The following is a 19996-nucleotide window of genomic DNA, read 5'->3' on the forward strand; positions in this document are numbered from 1 at the left end:
CCCAAGTAGCTGGGATTACAGGCGCCTGTCACCTGATTTTTGTATTTTTAGTAGAGATGGGGTTTCACCATGTTGGCCAGGCTGGTTTTGAACTCCTGACCTCAGGTGATCCACCCGCCTTGGTCTCCCACAGTGCTGGGATTACAGTCATGAGCCACCGCACCCGGTCCACTTTTCTTTTTCTGTCCGTAGATCTTCCACCATGTGGCCAGGTGAGTCGCTGAGCATACTCTGGCTCAGGAGGCTGCCCGATTTCAAATTGTTGGTTGCTCAATTAAACTCTTTTTTTTTTTTTTTTTTTTTTTTTTGAGACTGAGTCTGGCTCTGTCGCCCAGGCTGGAGTGCAGTGGCCGGATCTCAGCTCACTGCAAGCTCCGCCTCCCGGGTTCACGCCATTCTCCTGCCTCAGCCTCCCGAGTAGCTGGGACTACAGGCGCCCGCCACTTCGCCCGGCTAGTTTTTTGTATTTTTTAGTAGAGACGGGGTTTCACCGTGTTAGCCAGGATGGTCTCGATCTCCTGACCTCGTGATCTGCCCGTCTCGGCCTCCCAAAGTGCTGGGATTACAGGCTTGAGCCACCGCGCCCGGCCTCAATTAAACTCTTTTAAATTTAATTTGGCTGAAGTTTTTATTTTATCACAGCTTTGTACAAAAGGGGCAATGGAAAACGTGCTGCTAAGGGACGGAGGCAGCCTGACTGCAGAACCCGCACATCCACAGGGCTTGCAGAGAACTGGAGACCAACCGAACCCTCTGCGCTTCGGTGAAGGAGTTCAGCAAAGAGAAGGGACCATTCACATAAGCCATTAGCTAAACAACAGTATCAAATCAAAAGGTCATAGTAGAATTCACAGGTATCTCAGAAAGTCTTTTAAAACTCAGTAGTATATTTACGATAAATCACAATACAAAAAATCTATACACATCTTTATAATTTTTTGGCTATTTCCCAATTTTTTTTTTTTTTTTTTAAACAGGGTTCTCACTCTGTCACCCAGGCACTGCAGCCTCGACTTCCTGGGCTCAAGCAATCCTCCCACCTCAGTCCCCCTAGCAGCTGGGACTACAGCTGCGCACTACTACGCCCGGCTAATTTTTGTATTTTTAGTACAGATGGGGTTTCACCATGTTGGCCAGGCTGGTCTCAAAGTCCTGAGCTCAAGTAATCCACCTGCCTCAGCCTCCCAAAGTACTGGGATTACAGGCATAAGCCACCATGCCTAGCCAATTTCCCAATTTTCTATGATGATTTCTTATTTCTAATAAAAGTAGCACGAGTCAAAAAGGAGGAAAACATACAAAATGTATCATGAAGCAATGATACAGACATTTAGATATTCCCCGCAACTCCCACCATACCTGTGACAGAACACCAGGCAGTACCAACTATATCCCCTTCCCTCCTTCCAATGTGTATTTTTTAAAAGAAAGATTAAAGCCAAGGTTTTCCTTCTCCTTCTGGAGTCAGCTCACAAATGCTTGTGCCAACCCCACTTCCTTTTTCCTCAGTGAAAGTAGTTGGGGAAATAGTCCTCTTTCTGTTTTCGGTTTAAGGAAAGGTTACAGCTGCTTGATGATACAGGCAGCCCACAGCCCAAGAACCCGGGCACCCATTTTGCCGGTTTCATAAAACAACATAAAGTCACGTCCTTGTTCTTTGAGGGGGTGGGACAGTACATAAGACAGGCTTTCCAAGTCCCCTGGGCAGGACTCCTGTCGTTAACCCACTCATGCCCACCACCTCTGGGGTTGATCCCAGGAAGACTGATGGCCAAATTCTCCTGGGAACAGCTGAAGAAAGAAAAACCGGATCCATCCCTGCTGATCCTTTGTTCTTGGTCTTGGAGATTTGAGGGTTAACATCTAGATGCAAAGAAATAAAATCCAAACACTAACACTGACTGATGATGAGTCTTTGCTGTGGCTGGGCATGGTGGCTCACACCTGTCCTCCCAGCACTTTGCGAGGCTGAGGCGGGTGGATCACCTGAGGTCAGGAGTTCGAGACCAGCCTAGCCAACATGGGGAAATGCCATCTCTACTATAAACACAAAAATTAGCTGGGCATGGTGGCGGGCACCTGTAATCTCAGCTACTCGGGAGGCTGAGGCAGGAGAATCACTTGAACCCGGGAGGCGGAGGTTGCAGTGAGCTGAGATCGCACCACTGCACTCCAGCCTGGGCAACAGAACGAGGCTCCATCTCAAAAAAAAAAAAAAAAGAGTCTTTGTTGTATGGGTGCTGGTTCTAACAGTGTATCAAAGTAGAAGGGCCCAGTCCATCAACCATGCTTCCAAAACAACCCCTTAAATGATTACAACAGTCTTGCCATCTTTCCCCAGAAAGTAAAAGCAAACATCCTGCCCTTTATACTTCCCAACTGTGAAAAATTATCCGGCTTCACTTCCATTGTCAGGGTGAGCAAAGGGTTCATTAAAGGAAGCTCTGACAGCAGGGACGTGGCAGAGGAAGCTGAAGGGGAATCCTTCCGACTTCTGAACTGGTCTTGCTGGCAGGTCCAGCTGGTGGGTCCAGACAGCGAGGCCAGCATTCGATCATGAAAAAACACAGCTGCAACGGATGAACGCACAACTCTAGCCAGAGCAGATGGCTGTGGGTAAATGTTAATTAATATTAAATGACACCAGATGATCATGAGTAACTGATGTAAGGGTCAGGCTAAATAGGTTACTGCCTTTGTCATTTTTTTTCTAACAAGTCCAACTTTCTTCTATGGGGATTCTACATAATTTCATAGGTTTATTTTCCTTCAGCCAAAAACCTTACAGTCTTCGTAGTAAGTAAAGGATTTCTAGTGCAGTAGGAGAGAAAGCACGGTGCATCTGTCACATAACGGCCCCAGCTCCTGCTTGGGCAGACCTGGACACAGGCCTCCGGCTCCTCCCATCTTCTTGATGTCTTCAATCATGTCCCTGGGCTCCCTCTTCATCACAACCACAGTTCCAAGATCCACTCTATATCTAAAGGACTCCCTCACCTCCAGCCTCAGGCACCCAAAATTCTAGTCCAAAAAGTACAGCCAGCCATGCAACATCTAACACAGTAAACTCAACACTTGCAAAATTGAACTTCTCATCTTCCCCTCTTCCCCCAGAAACTAGTTCCACTGTTCCCATGGATATTCTTTCAGAAGCTCAGGCAGCTTTCCACTTCTCTCAGCCCCTACTCTGTCTACCCCAACTCCATCAGTCAGCAAGCTTGGCCAATTCTCTCTGCAGTGCACTCCATCTGCCCTTACCCAGTCATGCCTATCACCAGCTACCCAATCTGACCCTTACCTCAAAGACAGCAAGAGCTTGCTCACAGGTGTCCCTGCCTTTGGTCTCTCCCCATTGGTAACATGATAGATGCAGGATTCAAAGCTAGGACTGTCTGACTCCAAAGCTGCTCCCTCCTCGCCTCAAAAAAACCCTTCAGTCCTCCAATGCCTATCATTTGAAGTCCAAACTTCCTAACCCCCCAATTCAAGCTTTCCTAAATCTAACAATCCAACCTTGCCAGAGTTCCTCCTCCACTCACATGGGTGACCTCCCGAACCCCATTAAATGGATACGTTTCCACATTGGTGTCAATTATTCCGCCCAACCAAAATGACCTTCTAGTGCCATGCTTGTCTAAATCTCACCTCTTTCGGTGGTGGCTCACGCCTGTAATCCCAGCACTTTGGGAGGCCAAGGCAGGTGGATCACCTGAGGTCAGGAGTTCGAGACCAGTCTGGGCAACGTGGTGAAACTCCATCTCTACTAAAAATACAAAACTTAGCTTGGTGTGGTGACATGCACCTGTAGTCCCAGCTACTCAGGAGGCTGAGGCAAGAGAATTGCTTGGACCCAGGAGGCAGAGGTTGCAGTGAGCCGAGATTGTGCCACTGCACTCCAGCCTGGGCAACAGAGCAAGACTCTGTCTCAAAAAGACCAAAAAAAAAAAAAAAAAAAAAACTCACCTCCTTCATGACCTAGTTCAAGCAGCAGCTCCTAAACTATAGCAATTATTCACAAGTTATTTAGAAATTAACTACTGTGCCTATGACATCTTGTCTGTTATTGTCTTGAATTTAAACTCCTAGTAGGCAACCCTGATATATTGCTGGTGGGAATTTAAAATAGTGCAGCCACTTTGGAAGCAGATTGGCAGTTTCTTAAAAAACTAAACATAAACTTACCATTTTTACCACAGATTCCTAGGTACCTATCCAAAAGAAATAAACTCACGTTCACACACAGACTTGCATGCTAATGTTCAGAGCAGCATTATTCATAATAGCCAAAAAAATGGAAACTTAAATGTGTCACCATGTGATGAATGTATAGATAAAATGTGGAATATCTGGCCGGACTCACACCTGTAATCCCAGCACTTCGGGAGGCCAAGGCAGGCAGACCATCTGAGGTCAGGAGTTCAAGACCAGCCTGGCCAACATGGCAAAACCCGCCTGGCCAACATGGCAAAACCCGCCTGGCCAACACGGCAAAACCAGCCTGGCCAAGGTGGCGAAACCCTGTCTCTACTAAAAATACAAAAATTAGCTGGGCGTGGTGGCGCACACCTGTAATCCCAGCTATTCGGGAGGTTGACACAGGAGAATCGCTTGAACCCGGGAGGCGGAGGTTGCAGTGAGCCAAGATCGTGCCACTGCACTCCGGCCTGGGTGACAGAGCAAGACTCCATCTCAAAAAAAAAAAAAAAAAAGTGGAGTATCCAAACAATGGAATACTACTTAGCAATAAAAAGGAACAAACTAACATAAGTTATGAACCTTAACAACATTATGCTAAGTGAAAAGACACACGATCATTTACTGTAGGAGTCCATTTCTATGGAATATCCAGAAAAGGCAAATTTAGAGATGAAAATTAGTGTCGCCTAGGGCTGGCAGTAGGAGCAGGGATATTTTGGAGAGATTTTAAAAAGTTCTAAAACTGATTTATGGTGATGCTTCCACCACATGGTAAAATTAAATCACTGATTCATATACTTGATATGGGTCAATTTTATGTGTGAATGTATTTCAATAAAGCTGTTAAAATAAATCATAGTAGGCACTCAAATATTAGTTGAGTATTTAACCTCTTACCTGTTTAATATCTTTTCTCACCACCTCCTCCCCTGCAACTAGACCTAAACATCTTGAGGGTGAGGACCAAGTCTATTTATTTTCATGCTTATTTTTAAGACAAACCACACTTAGCCCAAAGTTAAACATACGCTTTGTGCTCTTAACTATTTGTGGATTTGATGTTTGCCTTGTCAGGCTATGAAGGGATGCCATGCAAGAGCATCCAGGAAGAAATGGTCTGTTAGAATGTCGAGGCAGAATAACTGGGTTCTGAATAGCAGCTCTTTCATTTCATAGCTATGAATTCACAGCCAGTTAACTGCCCTCTCTAAGCCAAGTCTAAAATAAGGAAAATAGTAGTAGCTACCTCACAGAGTTGTTACAAGGACAAAATGAGGTAACTAAACAAAATGTTTAGCCCAGCACATGGAACATGTAGAGCTCACTGAATATTGGCTTAAAATGTAACACAAATCCAACGCAAATGCACACACACCAGAGAACTCTGTCAAACAGGAGAGGGGTCCTGGGGCATCTTCTCTCCCTCCCAAGCCAACTGGTGTTTATGTGTATATGGAAATATTACTACTATATATTTAACAAATTGAACTAAACATCCCCCAAAACTTCAATATTTGTCTATCCATCCTCTCATCCTACAAGACAGGATTTCACTTCCTGACCCCCTTGTGGTTTAGCAGGGTCACATGTCTAGCTCTAAACAATGAATTGAGGGTGGGTGTGGTGGTTCACACCTGTAATCCCAACACACTGGGAGGCCAAAGTGGGAGGATCACTTGAGCTCAGGAGTTTGAGACCAGCCTGGGCAAGATAGTGAAACCCTGTCTCTATAAAAAATTTTAAAAATTAGCCAGGCATGGTAGCATGCACCTGTAATCCCAGCTATTAATACTAGGGAGGCTGAAGTGGGAGGATCACTTGAGCCCAGATTGCACTAATGCACTCCAACCCTGGTAACAGAGCCAGACTATCTCCAAAAAAAAAATAATAATTGTCAGAGTGACCAGATCATGTATTTGTGCAAGACACTCCACAGCTCCTTCCCTCTCCCACTAAAACTAGCAATGGTCCAGTTAGTGGCTGCTCTGTCACCCTACATAAGGACAACGTGGAACAGATCTCCAGCTAAGCTGCAATGGAGAGGGAAGCGAGTGAGAAATAAACCTTGTTCTTTGCCTGTGAGCTCTCGTGGTGTTCCCACAGGATAACCTAACCTAACCTGACAGATGAGTCATGGAGCTCCCAGGCTGTAGATTATTTTAAATCCCTCACCCAAAAACCTAAGATCCTTTATTCCCTGGCTTCTGAAACAAGCCACTCTTCCCATTCTGTTAGCCTCTCTGACCATTTCTCCACTTCCTTGTGGACTCCATTTCCTCTGCCTACCTTAAGCCATGCTATTAACCAAGAATTCGTCCGCAGCTTGTGACTCTTCTCATTGTAAACGCTCTCCAGGGAGATCTTACCCACCTTTGATGTATCCACCTGGCTGCTCCAGTGTCATAAACCCAACACATCCAAAAGCAAATGCATCAGCTGCCCAGCCCGCTCCAGACACGCGATCTTCCTACACTCCTCACCTCAGTGAATGGCACCAAACCTGGGCCAGAAACCCGGCAGCGATGCTAGATCCCTCCCCTTCCCATCTCGTCTCGTCCCACTACCCGCACCCAGCCCACTCATTCAACCAACCAGTCCTGGAAATTTTACCGCCTTTAAATGTTTGTTATTGTTGTTGTTGTCCAGGGGAAGGGACACTGTTTATTTTTGCTTGTTTGTTTGATGCTTATTACAGTAGATACTAAAAAAAAAAAAACAAATTCAGGCTCAGGGAAAGTCTTATTTTGGTGTCAGCCCTGACTGTGATGCTTTATCTGAAAAGGAGGACAAACAGTTTAATCCAGACTGAGAAACAAGCAAACTTTAATTTCTGAGTACACAATTATGAAACTATGCCAGTAGCAACCTGCATGTTTGTCTCATCTCTTTAGCCACTTAAGGTCTCAAAACACTGCCAAAGCTTTCCTTCTCTATTAAACTCCCTTAAGCATTGCTCCTATTATCATTCAAGTTTAAGACACGGCAAATATCCCCACGTGTATATGACTGGTTATCTTCTTATAAATGAATCCGTAAGACAGTGTCTCCTAATTCGTCTCTATTTTCTCTAACCTGCTTGATTTTCTACAATTGAAAAAAGTAATTCTGGTATACTCACACCAGAGCCCAGGTTTCTCAACATCTTCAGTTAAATGACTTTTAATTCCCCAATCAAGGTATAACACACAAATGTTATCTGTGCTTTACAGTATAGAACTCTGAGCGGCTGGTGTCTTTTGGTTAGTGTAACCATTACACGGCAGTATGTGCTTGTCACCCCGGTCTTCTTTAGCCTCAAAAAATATTCAGAATTTGTTATGCACATGGGAGATTTCTTACAGCAGCACACTCACTTACAAAAAGACCAAAAAAATTTTATTGCTTTACAACAAGCCAGCAACAAACACAACTGAGTAAGTATAAACATGACACTTCTAAATCCTCAAATGGAATTCCAAGACCAGAGTGTGCTTCTCCACTTAAATTGCATGTGTTAAAACTGAAATCCACAACTTCTGGCAAGTACTTCAATATTCTCAAGCAGAATCAATACTTAAAGAGGTTAAAAAAAAAAACCAAAAAAACCTATTATCAAACTTACTGCCTTATGTGTGATGATCTAATTTAAAAGTCTTTCATGCTTGATCCTGGCAGTGCTATTAATGCACATTTTAAGTGACCGCCATGGGCACTTTTAAGAACCTAACTTCACAAAAGAGCTGTCAAGAAAATTGTTCTAAAATCCCAATGCACAGTAACTCATGCCTCATTTCAACTGCTTTTCTCGTGATGAAAAAATGTAGTCAGCCTTTAACTTGTACTGATAAAAGCTGTGAAGAGTATGCCAAATAGCCCCTCATACAAACAGGAAGCCCAAATTGTTGATCAGGTTGATCAGGCCAGAAAAGGTGACACTTTTAGATACTTTGTATTATTCTGGAAAGCACTTTCCTTTCAGTGAGTGCAAAGTAACTATGGATTAAGTCACCATTTTAATCGTCTCAATTCGATAGCAAGAGTTTCCTGGCACATACTCTTAGTACTACCTGAAAATTGAAGACCACCAACAGTATGTACATGACTTGCCCCAAACTGTACATTTAAAACCTGACCGGGCGCGGTGGCTCAAGCCTGTAATCCCAGCACTTTGGGAGGCCGAGACGGGCGGATCACGAAGTCAGGAGATCGAGACCATCCTGGCTAACATGGTGAAACCCCGTCTCCACTAAAAAATACAAAAAACCAGCCCGGGCGACAGAGCAAGACTCCGTCTCAAAAAAAAAAATTAAAATTAAAAAAGAAAAAAAAAAAAAACCTGACAGTCACCAACAACCTGAAATTTCTTACTCTAAAACATATTACCAAATCCCACTGATTTATTTTGTGTGTACTTTCGTGTTTTTTGTTTTTATATAGAGATGGAGTCTCACTTCGTTGCCCAGGCTGGTCTCGAACTCCTGAGCTCAAGCAATCCCCCTGCCTCGGCCTCCCAGTGTGCTGGGATTACAGGCGTGAGGCACCACGCCCGGCCTGATTTATTTAGAATTCACTATTTTATCTTTCTTCCAGACAAAGCAAAGCATTTTTCTCTAACAACATAATAGTCAGGATTTTGCTTATTAACTTATGTGGGTGGTTTTATACTCCCAGATCAAATGATCTAGCTGACTACTAGAAAAAAGGTTTCATAGTTTAGGAATATATCATATCACGTGTTAGTTCCACATGCACGTGAAGACCATTTTTAATTGCTGCAACAGCAGAATATTAAGGCAACATGAGAAAGCAGAGGTGTTTTAAAACACTAAGCCCTACTCCCTGCATAGTGGAGAACCAAATGATGTCACTAAATCCCTTAATACAAAAACTTTCCAAAATAATCTGCTGAGCTTGACTTTGCAGTTTAATCTTGTATATTCTGATGGCAGTGAGAGAGAACCTGGGGCTATAATTCCCTTGGCAAAAGAATTCAACATCTGATTTACTCACAATGCTTAAAATAAGGAAGGGAAAATATAAAATAAGTTTTCCTTGCTTGGCAACCATCTTTTTAATTATCTATTTTAATACTGTATCCAGGCTATGCCTGGGTGTGGATGGCTAACTCGCATATAGAAAATATCAAGCATCACATCTGGAAGAATCACAAACGAGACAATGAACTTCTCAATCAGTACATCAACAGTCAAGGTAAGCAAGAAAAGGACTTTACCAAGAAACTAACATTTACACTTTTTGACGGAACTGAAATACACTGAATTACAGAGCCAATTCACTGGAACAACAAAGAAAATTCTGTCCATGTAAAGGCTATTATTTTTTACCCCCAAAAAAGTGTTTCAATTCTGATACTCACACCACAACTGGTTAAAAAAATAAAGCGCAGTGTTTAGCAACTGGGCATCCTAACTACCGTAAGAGGCACTCTGTGCTCACCCCTTCCTGGCAACCGCTGAGGTCAGCAAGGCCAGGAGCAAGGAGAGCCTCCTATTTTTCAACACAAGCTGCTGCCGTCTCCTTATTGAAGCCCCGGATGGAGAGATCATAGACCACCTCCTCTACTTTCTTCACGTCATATTTCAATCCGTCGTAGCGCTTCCTCAGGGAGTCATTTTTCAGGTTGAGAAGGCGGAAACCGGAATCCAGCTCATTGATGAAGGTGGAGATGTGGAGGGGTCGGGAGTAGTCTCCAGCAGTCACGCTGTTGACAGACAGCCTTGACTGTACCAGGAAAGAGAAATCAGGGGCTTGTTACAACATGCTGCTCCTCAGTGCATCTTCTTCTGAATCAAAGCCACAAGAACCGCAGGTCTAGACAGCTACACTCATGTTCTATCTCAGCGCACATGCAAGTACAGACAACACAGGAGCTTCTCCGAAAAGAATCCCACTGAAAATGAGACCATTTTTGCCCAAGTAAAATTTAATATTACTAACATCTAAAATTTCTCTAATTTCTTAAACTGGCTATTGCATAATAAAGTGTTACATTACATACACAAGCATCTTTACAGCTCATCTGCTTTCATAACGAAGAAATAAACCACAAAGTAATCACAGCAGCTCCACTATCTCTTCCAACCTTGGCCAAATGATCACATTTCTAGAGCCCACCTACTAAGCTGCAACTCTAATCACCTAGAATCAAGTAAGGCAGACTTGGGATAAGAATCTAAAATTACGTCAGTGTAACCCTACCTTGAAGGAGAACTAAGATTGATTTCAAGACCCAACTCAAGGCTCCCCTTCTCGGTGTCAGTATACAACCCCTCACTGCTCCATTTGACTGGCTTTTCAAAACATCTTAACATAATAAAAAAGATTCCCCTTTCTGTAAATCCTCTCCACTTTCCCAGGTTTACCTACACCACCCCTTTAGTGCATTCTCAACATACGGGTTTTTTTTGTCTCACATAAAGGTTTTGTTGTTGTTGCTGTTGTTGTTGTTTTTAATATAAATCAAGAAGGGGTCTTGTTTTGTTGCTTAGGCTGGTGTGGAACTCCTGACCTCAAGGGATCCTCCCACCTGGGCCTCCAAACCTGCCAGGATTACAAGTGTAAGCCACCGCACCTGGCCCCAACATGTATGGTCCTAAAGACACCTTCCACTTAACAACTAATACTAACAAGATGCTTCATGTTTACTGGTCAGGTGTCTCGAAAAAGCCGGACAAGTGGTACAGCCTGCAAGTGGACCCCATTATCCATTCTCACCATCTTCCTCAGGTTTTCAATGCACACATACCCACTCCGATAGACTCCATTTCTGCCTCCCCTGCAGGCAAGGCACCAGAATGTTAATAGAAGTTGTGTGGACAACTTGAAAGAAATGTCCTCAAAGCGAGAGGGCATATCCTTTTTCCTATTTCCTCCTACTGCTGGCTAGAGTGAAGATGTGACTAGAGCAACAGTTCTGGAACGTAAGAAAGAAGCTGAAGCTAGAAGAACCTAGGGCCAAAGATCAAGGAATCATCAGACCAGCCCTGGACTGCTTTCCTCTGGAACAAGGACAAGCAAACTGTTTCTTAACGAGCCAGAAGTAAATATTTTCACCTCTGCAGACTGGCACAGTCTCTACCACAACTACTCAATTTTGCTACTGACAGTTTTTTTTTTCTTTAGACTTTTACCAGGCAATTTCCCCAAATAGTGATTAAAGGAATAAAGAATAACTTATATGGTTATATAGACAAATGAGTCCCCAAAACAATTACATGAATTAACAGTTACCAGGAATAGATGTTTCGCCACTACCCTAAAAGGAAGAGGTCTTATCATCTGTTGAAAATTCTTAACTCAGTAAGTATGCACTCATCATTTGATCTGGCTTTTCTCTGATGCCTAGGAAACTGTAACACCTACAGTGCCAGTCAGTGACTACCTGGTGACTGAGAGATGGCTTAGAAAAGAATTAAGACGTTCTGAATTTTGGTACCCATTTTAAAAACTGACAGTGAAGCAGAAAGATCAAAAAAGCAACCAGCAAGTTACTGAGCTTACCAGTTCACTGGCAAGAATTAGAACTCCTGAGAGATAATCTTCTACATCCAGATGAAAACCTTTCTCCCGATCTGGCTCAACTAAAAACACATGAAAATAAAGTCATGCTGTGAATCCAAGTCAAGCCTCAGAACATAAAAATATACACATAACTTCTCCCAAAGTAAGTGAAGAAAGGATGAATCTTTTAAAAACCGGCTTTTTATTATATTCACACCCTTGGCAACTAAACCTCACTGTGGATTTTTTGAGTTCTTAAGCAAAATTCAATTCAGTCTTCCCTCAAAAAGTAGTACTATCAAAAATGGTATCGAGTTGTGTCAGAGAACATACTTCTTGTTAGAAAGTGCATGATAAAGCATTTAAGACAGGAGTTACGATATTTGCAACTATCAAATGGCTGACAGAGACACACACAAAATGAGAAGATTAAGCAGATGTAGCAAAATGTTAACAAGTGGTAAATCTAAGTGGCGTGTAAACAGGTATTCATTTTACTATTCTTTCCATTTTTCTGTAGGCTTGAAAGTTTTAAAAATTCAATTTTAAAAACTAAAGCAAGTACAAATAAGTTTGCCGTTGTTATTTTTAGCTTTTGTTTTTCCAAATATAGTCGGCCCTCTGCACTAACTGTGGATCAAAAATATTTGGGAAAAGGCCAGGTGCGGAGGGCTCATGCCTGTAATCCCAACACTTTGGGATGCCAAGGCAGGCGAATCACAAGGTCAGGAGTTCAAGACCAGCCTGGCCGACACAGTGAAACCCCATCTCTACTAAAAAAATTCAAAAAATTGGCTGGGCGTGGTGGCTCACACCTGTAATCCCAGCATTTTGGGAGGCTGAGGCGGGTGGATCACCTGAGGTCAGAAGTTCAAGACCAGCCTGACCAACACGGAGAAACCCCATCTCTACTAAAAATACAAAATTACCCAGGTGTGGTGGTACATGCCTATAATTCCAGCTACTCAGGAGGCTAAGGTAGGAAAATTGCTTGAACCCAGGAGGTGGAGGTTGTGGTGAGCCGAGCACTACAGCTGGGCAACAAAAGCAAAACTTCATTTTGGGGGGAAAAAAAAAAATTAGCTGGGCGTAGTGGCAGGCACCTGTAATCCCAGCTACTCGGGAGGCTGAGGCAGAACTGCTTGAACCTGGGAGGTGGAGGTTGCAGTGAGCTGAGATTATGCCACTGCACTCCAGCCTTGGCGACAGTGAGATTCTATCTCAAAACATATATATATATATTTACATAGCACTTACACTGTATTAGATATGTTAAGAAACCTAGAGATGATTTAAAGTACGTGGGAGGATGTGTATAGGTTACATGCAAATACTACACCAGCTATATAAGGGACTTGAACATCCTCAGATTTGGGTATTGGGAGAGCTCTGGAACCAATCATCCTCAGATACCAAGCTACAACTACAAGTGGTTTCTAGCTAATTCTTATTTGTTTTAAGAAACAAAGTACAACCACCCTTTCCACCAAAAACTAAGCAACCATGCCTGATTCTGCAGATCCCACTAATAAAGACACTTACTGCCAAGAATTTCTGTAACCGCTTCTCGAGTCACTAGTGTTTCTGTTTCCAAATACACAACAAATGCTGCCAAGAAGACCAAGCGCTGCAACACAAACCTCCAGTGCTCATGAAATCTGCAGGAAAATAAGCAAATTTAGCCTCCAAGGTTAGGGACCTTCAGAAAGACGGGTTTAATATAGTCATGTTCAAACAGTTTAGAAATGGGATCATTTTTCAAATAAAATCTTATGCAAATCCCCAATATGTAAAGAGAAATATGACATTTAGCATAAATTTTACAAGTTGAAATTTTAACAATTATTTAAGTTTAATCAGTGAGAAATATGGTCTAATTCTGATGAGTATAAAAATTTACGCCCAGTGCGATGGCTCACGCCTGTAATCGCAACACTTTGAGAAGCAGAGGCAGGTCGATCACCTGAGGTCAGGAGTTCAAGACCAGCCTGGCCAACATGGCAAAACCCCGTCTCTACTAAAAATACAAAAATTAGCCGTGCGTGGTGGCGTGTGCCCATAGTCCCAGCTACTCGGGAGGCTGAGGCAGGAGAATCGCTTGAACCTGGGAGGCAGAGTTTGCAGTGAGCAAGATCATACCACTACACTCCAACCTAAGCGACAGAGACTCCATCTCAAAAAAAAAAAAAAACAACAACAACTGAAGGTTACAGATGACAAGAGCAATTGTGCTTTCTAAAATTCATCAGTAAGAACAATGATACTGCTCTGAAAAAAATAAAACTTTGCAACTGATGATTGAAGACAACTGCAGTTATATATCATCCTCAACGTATTCCCACATTTTCATCTGAGTGCAGGATACCAAGAAAATTCTGATTCACAAAATTCCCATTTGCAATCACTAAACAAATGGACTTAAAACAGAATACTGAGCTAGAAGCCTGAAAAAAGAAAAGGAAATTTTACAACCTGTGGATATTTACACAATGCCTCCTGATTTTCAAATGTGGCAATACATTCAAAAAAAGGTCTCGACACAATGCAGGTCACACAAACCCTTCTGAAGACCAAATCCAGCCAGAGGGCAGCCTGTGTGTGACCTCCAGAGAAGATGGTCTCTAAATACCCCACCCGTTCTACTGTCCTACCTCTCTCTGTGCTTCAGCTATGACAACAGCGGTCCCTGACCTTTTCAGCACCAGGGACCAGTTTCGTGTAAGACAATTTTTCCACAGAAGCGGGGCAGATGGTTTCAGGATGAAACTGTTGCACTTCAGATCATCAGGCATTACAGTCTCATAAGGAGCATGCAACCTAGATCTCCTGTGTGCACAGTGCACAATAGGGTTCGCACTACTGTGAGAATCGAATGCTGCCACCAGTCTGACAGGAGGTGGAGCTCAGGCGGTACTGCAAGTGATGGGGAGCAGCTGTAAATACAGATGAAGCTTCACTCGCTCACCCACCGCTCACCTCCTTCTGTGCATCCCGGTTCCCAACAGGCCACAGACCAGTACCAGTCCGCGGCCTGGGGGTTGGGAACCCCTGCCTTACAGCAAGGATCAGCAGATTTTTTCTGTAAAGGGCCAAGTAGTAAATATTTTAGGCTTTGTGGGCCTCTTTCACTGTTATGTATTCTTATCTGGGCATTTTCCTTTTTTTTAAACAACTCTTGAAAAAACAAAAGCAAATTCTTAGCTCCCAGAGACAACAGCCACTAGTGGTTTATCAATCTCCGCCTTAAAAGAATATTCTCATGAGGTTATACTATCCACCCTTGAAAATATTCATCCTGTTTACTGTTGATATATATGCCTTACAAGAACATCTTTCTCAGTAAAACAATTAAAATGAGTAGAAATTCTTGATTCAGATGCAGTTCTTCCCAGTTTAACACCTATGAAACCAGGAGACATTTCACAATCCATGTTTCACAATTTTTTTTTTTTTGAGATGGAGTCTCACTCTGTCATCCAGACTGGAGTGCAATGGCGCAATCTCGGCTCACTGCAATCTCCACCTCCCAGGTTCAAGTGATTCTCCTGCCTCAGCCTCCAAAGTAGCTGGAGTTACAGGCATGAGCCACCATACCGGGCTAATTTTTGTATTTTTAGTAGAGACAGGGTTTTACCACGCTGGCCAGGCTGTCTCAAACTCCTGACCTCAGGTGATCTGCCCGCCTTGGCCTCCCAAAGTGATGGGATTACAGGCGTGAGCCACCACGCGTGGCCCACGTTTCACATTTATGACTAGCAAAATTTTCCTTCCCTACTGGTACATAAAATAATGGTGTATCTTAAAATCAACAGTGTTGACTTTAACAAGAAGACATGGCATAAAATATTAGCTAATTATGTTACTTGGCAGTGAAACTCAAGCTTCAAAATAAAACTCAACTCCATATATATACTGCCACCTAATCTCATTATTTCACTAACTATAGTTCACCTAATTTCACAAGAAACTTGAATACAGCAAAAAGATATTCTCACTTTTGACCCTCATACCACATTTTCTTTTTAATTGCTTTTTCACTGCAAAAGTAATACATGTTCCTTAAGATTCAGAAAGTAAAAAGAAGAAAAAAATAAAATCACCAATTTTTGTCATGACCATTATCAGTTTAGTTCTTTCTCTTTTTGTTACTTCTACACAGAAGGATGCTTGCCTAGTTGCAAGCAATCATTTAGTATGTATAATTTTTCTCTTTTTTTTACTTAACATCATAAAATAATGCTGTTTTTCTTACAAACCTGTAATACTGTTCAGCAGGAAATTTGGTCTTCAAAGATGTTAGATGTGTTTTTACTGTACCAAAATGTTCTCGAGCTTTCAAACACCTCTTTGGAACTAATCACAAAAGATAACCAAATGTAATAATGAAAAACTTACCAAATTTCAAATACAGTTCTTGCTTAATAATCTAAGTAATCTACCTGGAAATTAATAAACTTTTTTTTTTAACCTCACAACTAATGTACACATCTCTGCTTTTCAACCTGGTTCTCAAAAAATATCATCCCCAGTTTCCCTACTAATTAGCTATACTGAAAAATAAACAACTTGCCAAAAGGGAATATATTAGGAGACACATTGGTAATTGGTTAGGTTGTCATAAATAACGTCATCCTTAAGGAGCTGCACACCAGCTGCTATTCCTGTTCACTCCTCAGAGGATGCATAAAATTGGATTGCTTCTTCCTCCCATATTTGGCAGAAAAAAGCCTTTACCAAGTATTCACAATCAGGATGACCAACTCCGTATCATTAAGAAAAATGACTTGCCTCTACCACGTGTAAATACATTATTATATCATTCTTATATCTGAAAACATACTTCAGCTCTTTTAGCTGTGCTGGCTAAACCTTACAATGAAGGTTCCATGTCTAAACTTGACATATTTTACTTTCATTCAAGAGGCTGACTATAAACACATTAATTTGAGAACATTTTATACTGTTCATCTCATATTAAAAGGTATTCAATCACTGAAAGACTGGATTCAACTACACACTGGTGCATACACACACATATACACACACACACAAAAGGGCCAAATAAAAGTCACTAGATAACACAAGAGTTATAAACGCTTGGGCCAGGCGCGGTGGCTCACACCTGGTAATCCCAGCACTTTGGGAGGCCGAGGCAGGAGGATCATCTGAGGTCAGGAGTGCAAGACCAGCCTGGTCAATAGAGTGAAACCCCGTCCCTACCAAAAATACAAAAAAAAAAAAAAAAGTAGCTGGGCGTGATGGCGGGCGCCTGTAATACCAGCTACTCAGGAGGCTAAGGCAGGAGAATCACTTGAACCTGGGAGGCGGAGACTGCAGTGAGCTGAGATGGCGCCACTGCACTCCAGCCTGGGCAACAAGAGCGAAACTCCGTCTCGGGAGAAAAAGTAAATAAATATTAATAAACCCTTTTCCCACTTATCCTGAGAATACTGTGCTAGCAGAAAGCTGCACTTTTTTTTTCTAAACAGGAAATGGGTTAAGCAATTGTAATTATCATCAGTAGAATGCCATCACAATAGAAAACATCTCTATTTAAACCATACTATCTGGTAGTGCAAGAAAAATCAACCAAAATTATCAAATCACCTCCTTCTTCAATTTTTACTCACCATAAAGCATGATAGCCATTTTTCATTATAAAATGTCTTCTGGATAGAAACTCTCTTCTAAATAAGAGACTGATAATTGAGTATAAAACAAAGAACTTACTGTCCTGAAACCCAGCACCCTGATGGACCCCTTGAAGTAGAGTTAAAATCTCTCGAGCTGTTTGTTCTAAACTCTGTACAACTTTTCGGATTTCCTAGAGAGAATTAAAAATAAAAATCAGATACTCAACAGAATTATTGTCATACACTCACACCAAACACATTAGTTTATGTGATCATAACCAAGTTTGAATCCTGACTTTTTTCCACTTATTTCCTCTGTAAGACTTCAAAAAGTCACTAAAAAGCCTTAGATTCCTCAGGTACTCTTTAAAAGATAATAGCCACCCATTCACCCCAAGGATTCAATTGGGACATTATAATGGATGATGTGTGTGAACGTAACTTGCAGAATGAAGAGTTAAATGCAATACAAGAGTTGGGTATTTACATTTCTTTTTTTTCTTTTTTCTTTTTTTTTTGAGACGGAGTCTCATTCTGTCACCCAGGCTGGAGTGCAACGGCGCGATCTCAGCTCACCGCAACCTCCGTCTCCTGGGTTCAACCAATTCTCCTGCTTCAGCCTCCCAAGTAGCTGGGATTACAGGCGTTCGCAACCATGCCCAGTTAATTTTCTTTTGTATTTTTAGCAGAGACAGGGTTTCGCCATGTTGGCCAGGCTGGTTTCAAACTCCTTGCCTCAAGTGATCCACCCGCCTCGGCCTCCCAAAATGCTGGAATTACAGGCATGAGGCGCCGCTCTCGGCCTCTAATTCATTTTTAAAATATTCACTGAGCATACTTATGTGTGAGGCACTGTGTAAATACTGGGGAACCGAGCACACAATCCTTTCCCTCTGATGGTTTAACATACAATGGGGGAGAAGATTTTTTTTAAATAATCAACATTACACACATTTAAAAAACTTAAGGTGCTACTAGAAAACATAACAGGAAATAGATCGTTTAGACTGTGACGTCAATGACATAAATACGAGACAATCACGAAAAGAACGGGAAAGAAGCAAATTCCAGGAAAAGTGAACAGGCAGGAAGCTATCTGGCGCACTAGAAGAGGTAAAGTGAACATCATACACAAAGACAGAGAGCATAAATGAGATTGACGAGAGACCGTGTGAGCCACAGGAGGGTCTGATTTTTTATCCTGTGTGGGATAGGAAACCATAGGACAGTTTTAAGCAGGAGATCACATGTGCTTTTAAGACACCAACAAAAATACACGAAACGCTCATTCGCCGAAGACCAGGTGCTAATCGAGCCTTCGGTATAAGCAAGCGCTGAAAAGAAGGAAAACTGACACAAATGAGGCAGGTAATGCTTAGAAGCTGAGACCCGAACACAGGGAATCAGGACAGAGCGGCAAAATTTGGGGCGGGGGCGGGGAGTGTCCTAACCTAAAGCTAGAGGGGAAGCAACCCACCCTCGGAGGCGTCCCCACCGCCCGAGACTGAGCGACAGAGGAGGGTCGGGCGCAGTGGCCCACCTAGGCATGGAAAGGCAAAGGGAATGGGGAAGGGAGGGGGCTCGCCTCTCGGATGTCCTGCTCGGCAGCCAAAAAGCCCTGCAGCTCCACGAAGATCTCGCTCACAGACATGGCGCCGGCTGCACAACAATCAGCCAGTGTAGCAAGGGCGGCCAGGGAAGTGGACGCCGGAGGCAACCAGCGCAATCAATCGCAACGGCCGCCGCTATCGCCGCGTCCCCCCGGTCTTACGCCACGACCGTCGCTGGGGTCCTCCGAGGCCCGCGGCGCGCCGGAGGACGGGCTGTCCGCCGCGCTGCCTGAGGCGCCGTCCGCGAGGCGCGCGTCCAAAGGGCAGAGGAGGAGGAGAGTGGGCGGGGCCTCAGTCTGAGGCCTTCAGACAGGCATCGCCAGAAACAACCTGCGAAGGGGGCCCTCGGAGCACGTGGGCCTCAGGGAGGGCGGGCACGGGCTTGTAGGTGGTGCCGGCGAGCGGGGTTGTTTCGGTTACGTGTGTGTATTTATTTCATACACTACAGCAGTTGGGGGGAAATATTTCACAACGAAAGAGTATGCACAAAAACACAGATGCAGAAGAACGTAGAGAGAGTGCAGCCTTCGTGAGAAAGTAGGGGGCCGTGCATTTACATTTCCAAAAAAAGGAAAATAAAAGTAACGTATGTAGGACTGTGAGTAGGGAATGGATTGGGAAGGAAAATTTTCTGTGTAAATCTTTTATTTTAATGTCTTCTCTGTATGGCTGTATTCCCTATTTTTAAATTAAACGGATTTTTTAAGCGTGGGCGGTGGGATGTTTCTCTTTCCACTCACACCTTGCCCTAATTCCCCTTCCATGCCCTATAACTGTTTCCCCTTTGTTTTTGAAGAGTTATTTCATACACAAATACTGTGTGTATGTGTTCTTGAACAGTTATTCCATACACAAATACAGTGTGTGTGTGTTGCACTCTCCAGATGAACTGGAATGATTCTTATCTAAATTATAACTTACTGCTTGCTTTGTGCCTGACGTTATTCTAAACTCTTTATATGAAGGATCATATTTAATTCTCATTATATGAGAAGAATTTCATGTCCATGAAGAAGACAGTAAGACCACTAGCACCTACATTTTTAAAAAATTATC

At 42.9% G+C, this 19996-nt stretch overlaps 1 protein-coding gene across 2 annotated transcripts; it reads right to left on the bottom strand.

Moving 5' to 3' along the window:
• Positions 1-7550: 7550 nt before the first annotated feature.
• Positions 7551-19113, bottom strand: TSN (translin). 2 transcript variants are annotated; one of them, XM_005572892.4, is made up of 6 exons: positions 18916-19113; positions 17428-17521; positions 15954-16050; positions 13240-13355; positions 11698-11777; positions 7551-9918 (listed from the first exon to the last, which is right to left on the bottom strand). In XM_005572892.4, the coding sequence occupies exons 1-6, from the start codon at positions 18979-18981 to the stop codon at positions 9685-9687; spliced, it is 687 nt and encodes a 228-aa protein (XP_005572949.1). In that variant the 5' UTR covers positions 18982-19113; the 3' UTR covers positions 7551-9684. The 2 variants fall into 2 exon arrangements, with proteins under 2 accessions (XP_005572949.1, XP_005572950.1); XM_005572893.5 differs by lacking the exon at positions 11698-11777.
• Positions 19114-19996: the final 883 nt, after the last annotated feature.

The sequence above is a fragment of the Macaca fascicularis genome, chromosome 12 (assembly GCF_037993035.2).
Source record: "Macaca fascicularis isolate 582-1 chromosome 12, T2T-MFA8v1.1".
Taxonomy (NCBI): domain Eukaryota; kingdom Metazoa; phylum Chordata; class Mammalia; order Primates; family Cercopithecidae; genus Macaca; species Macaca fascicularis.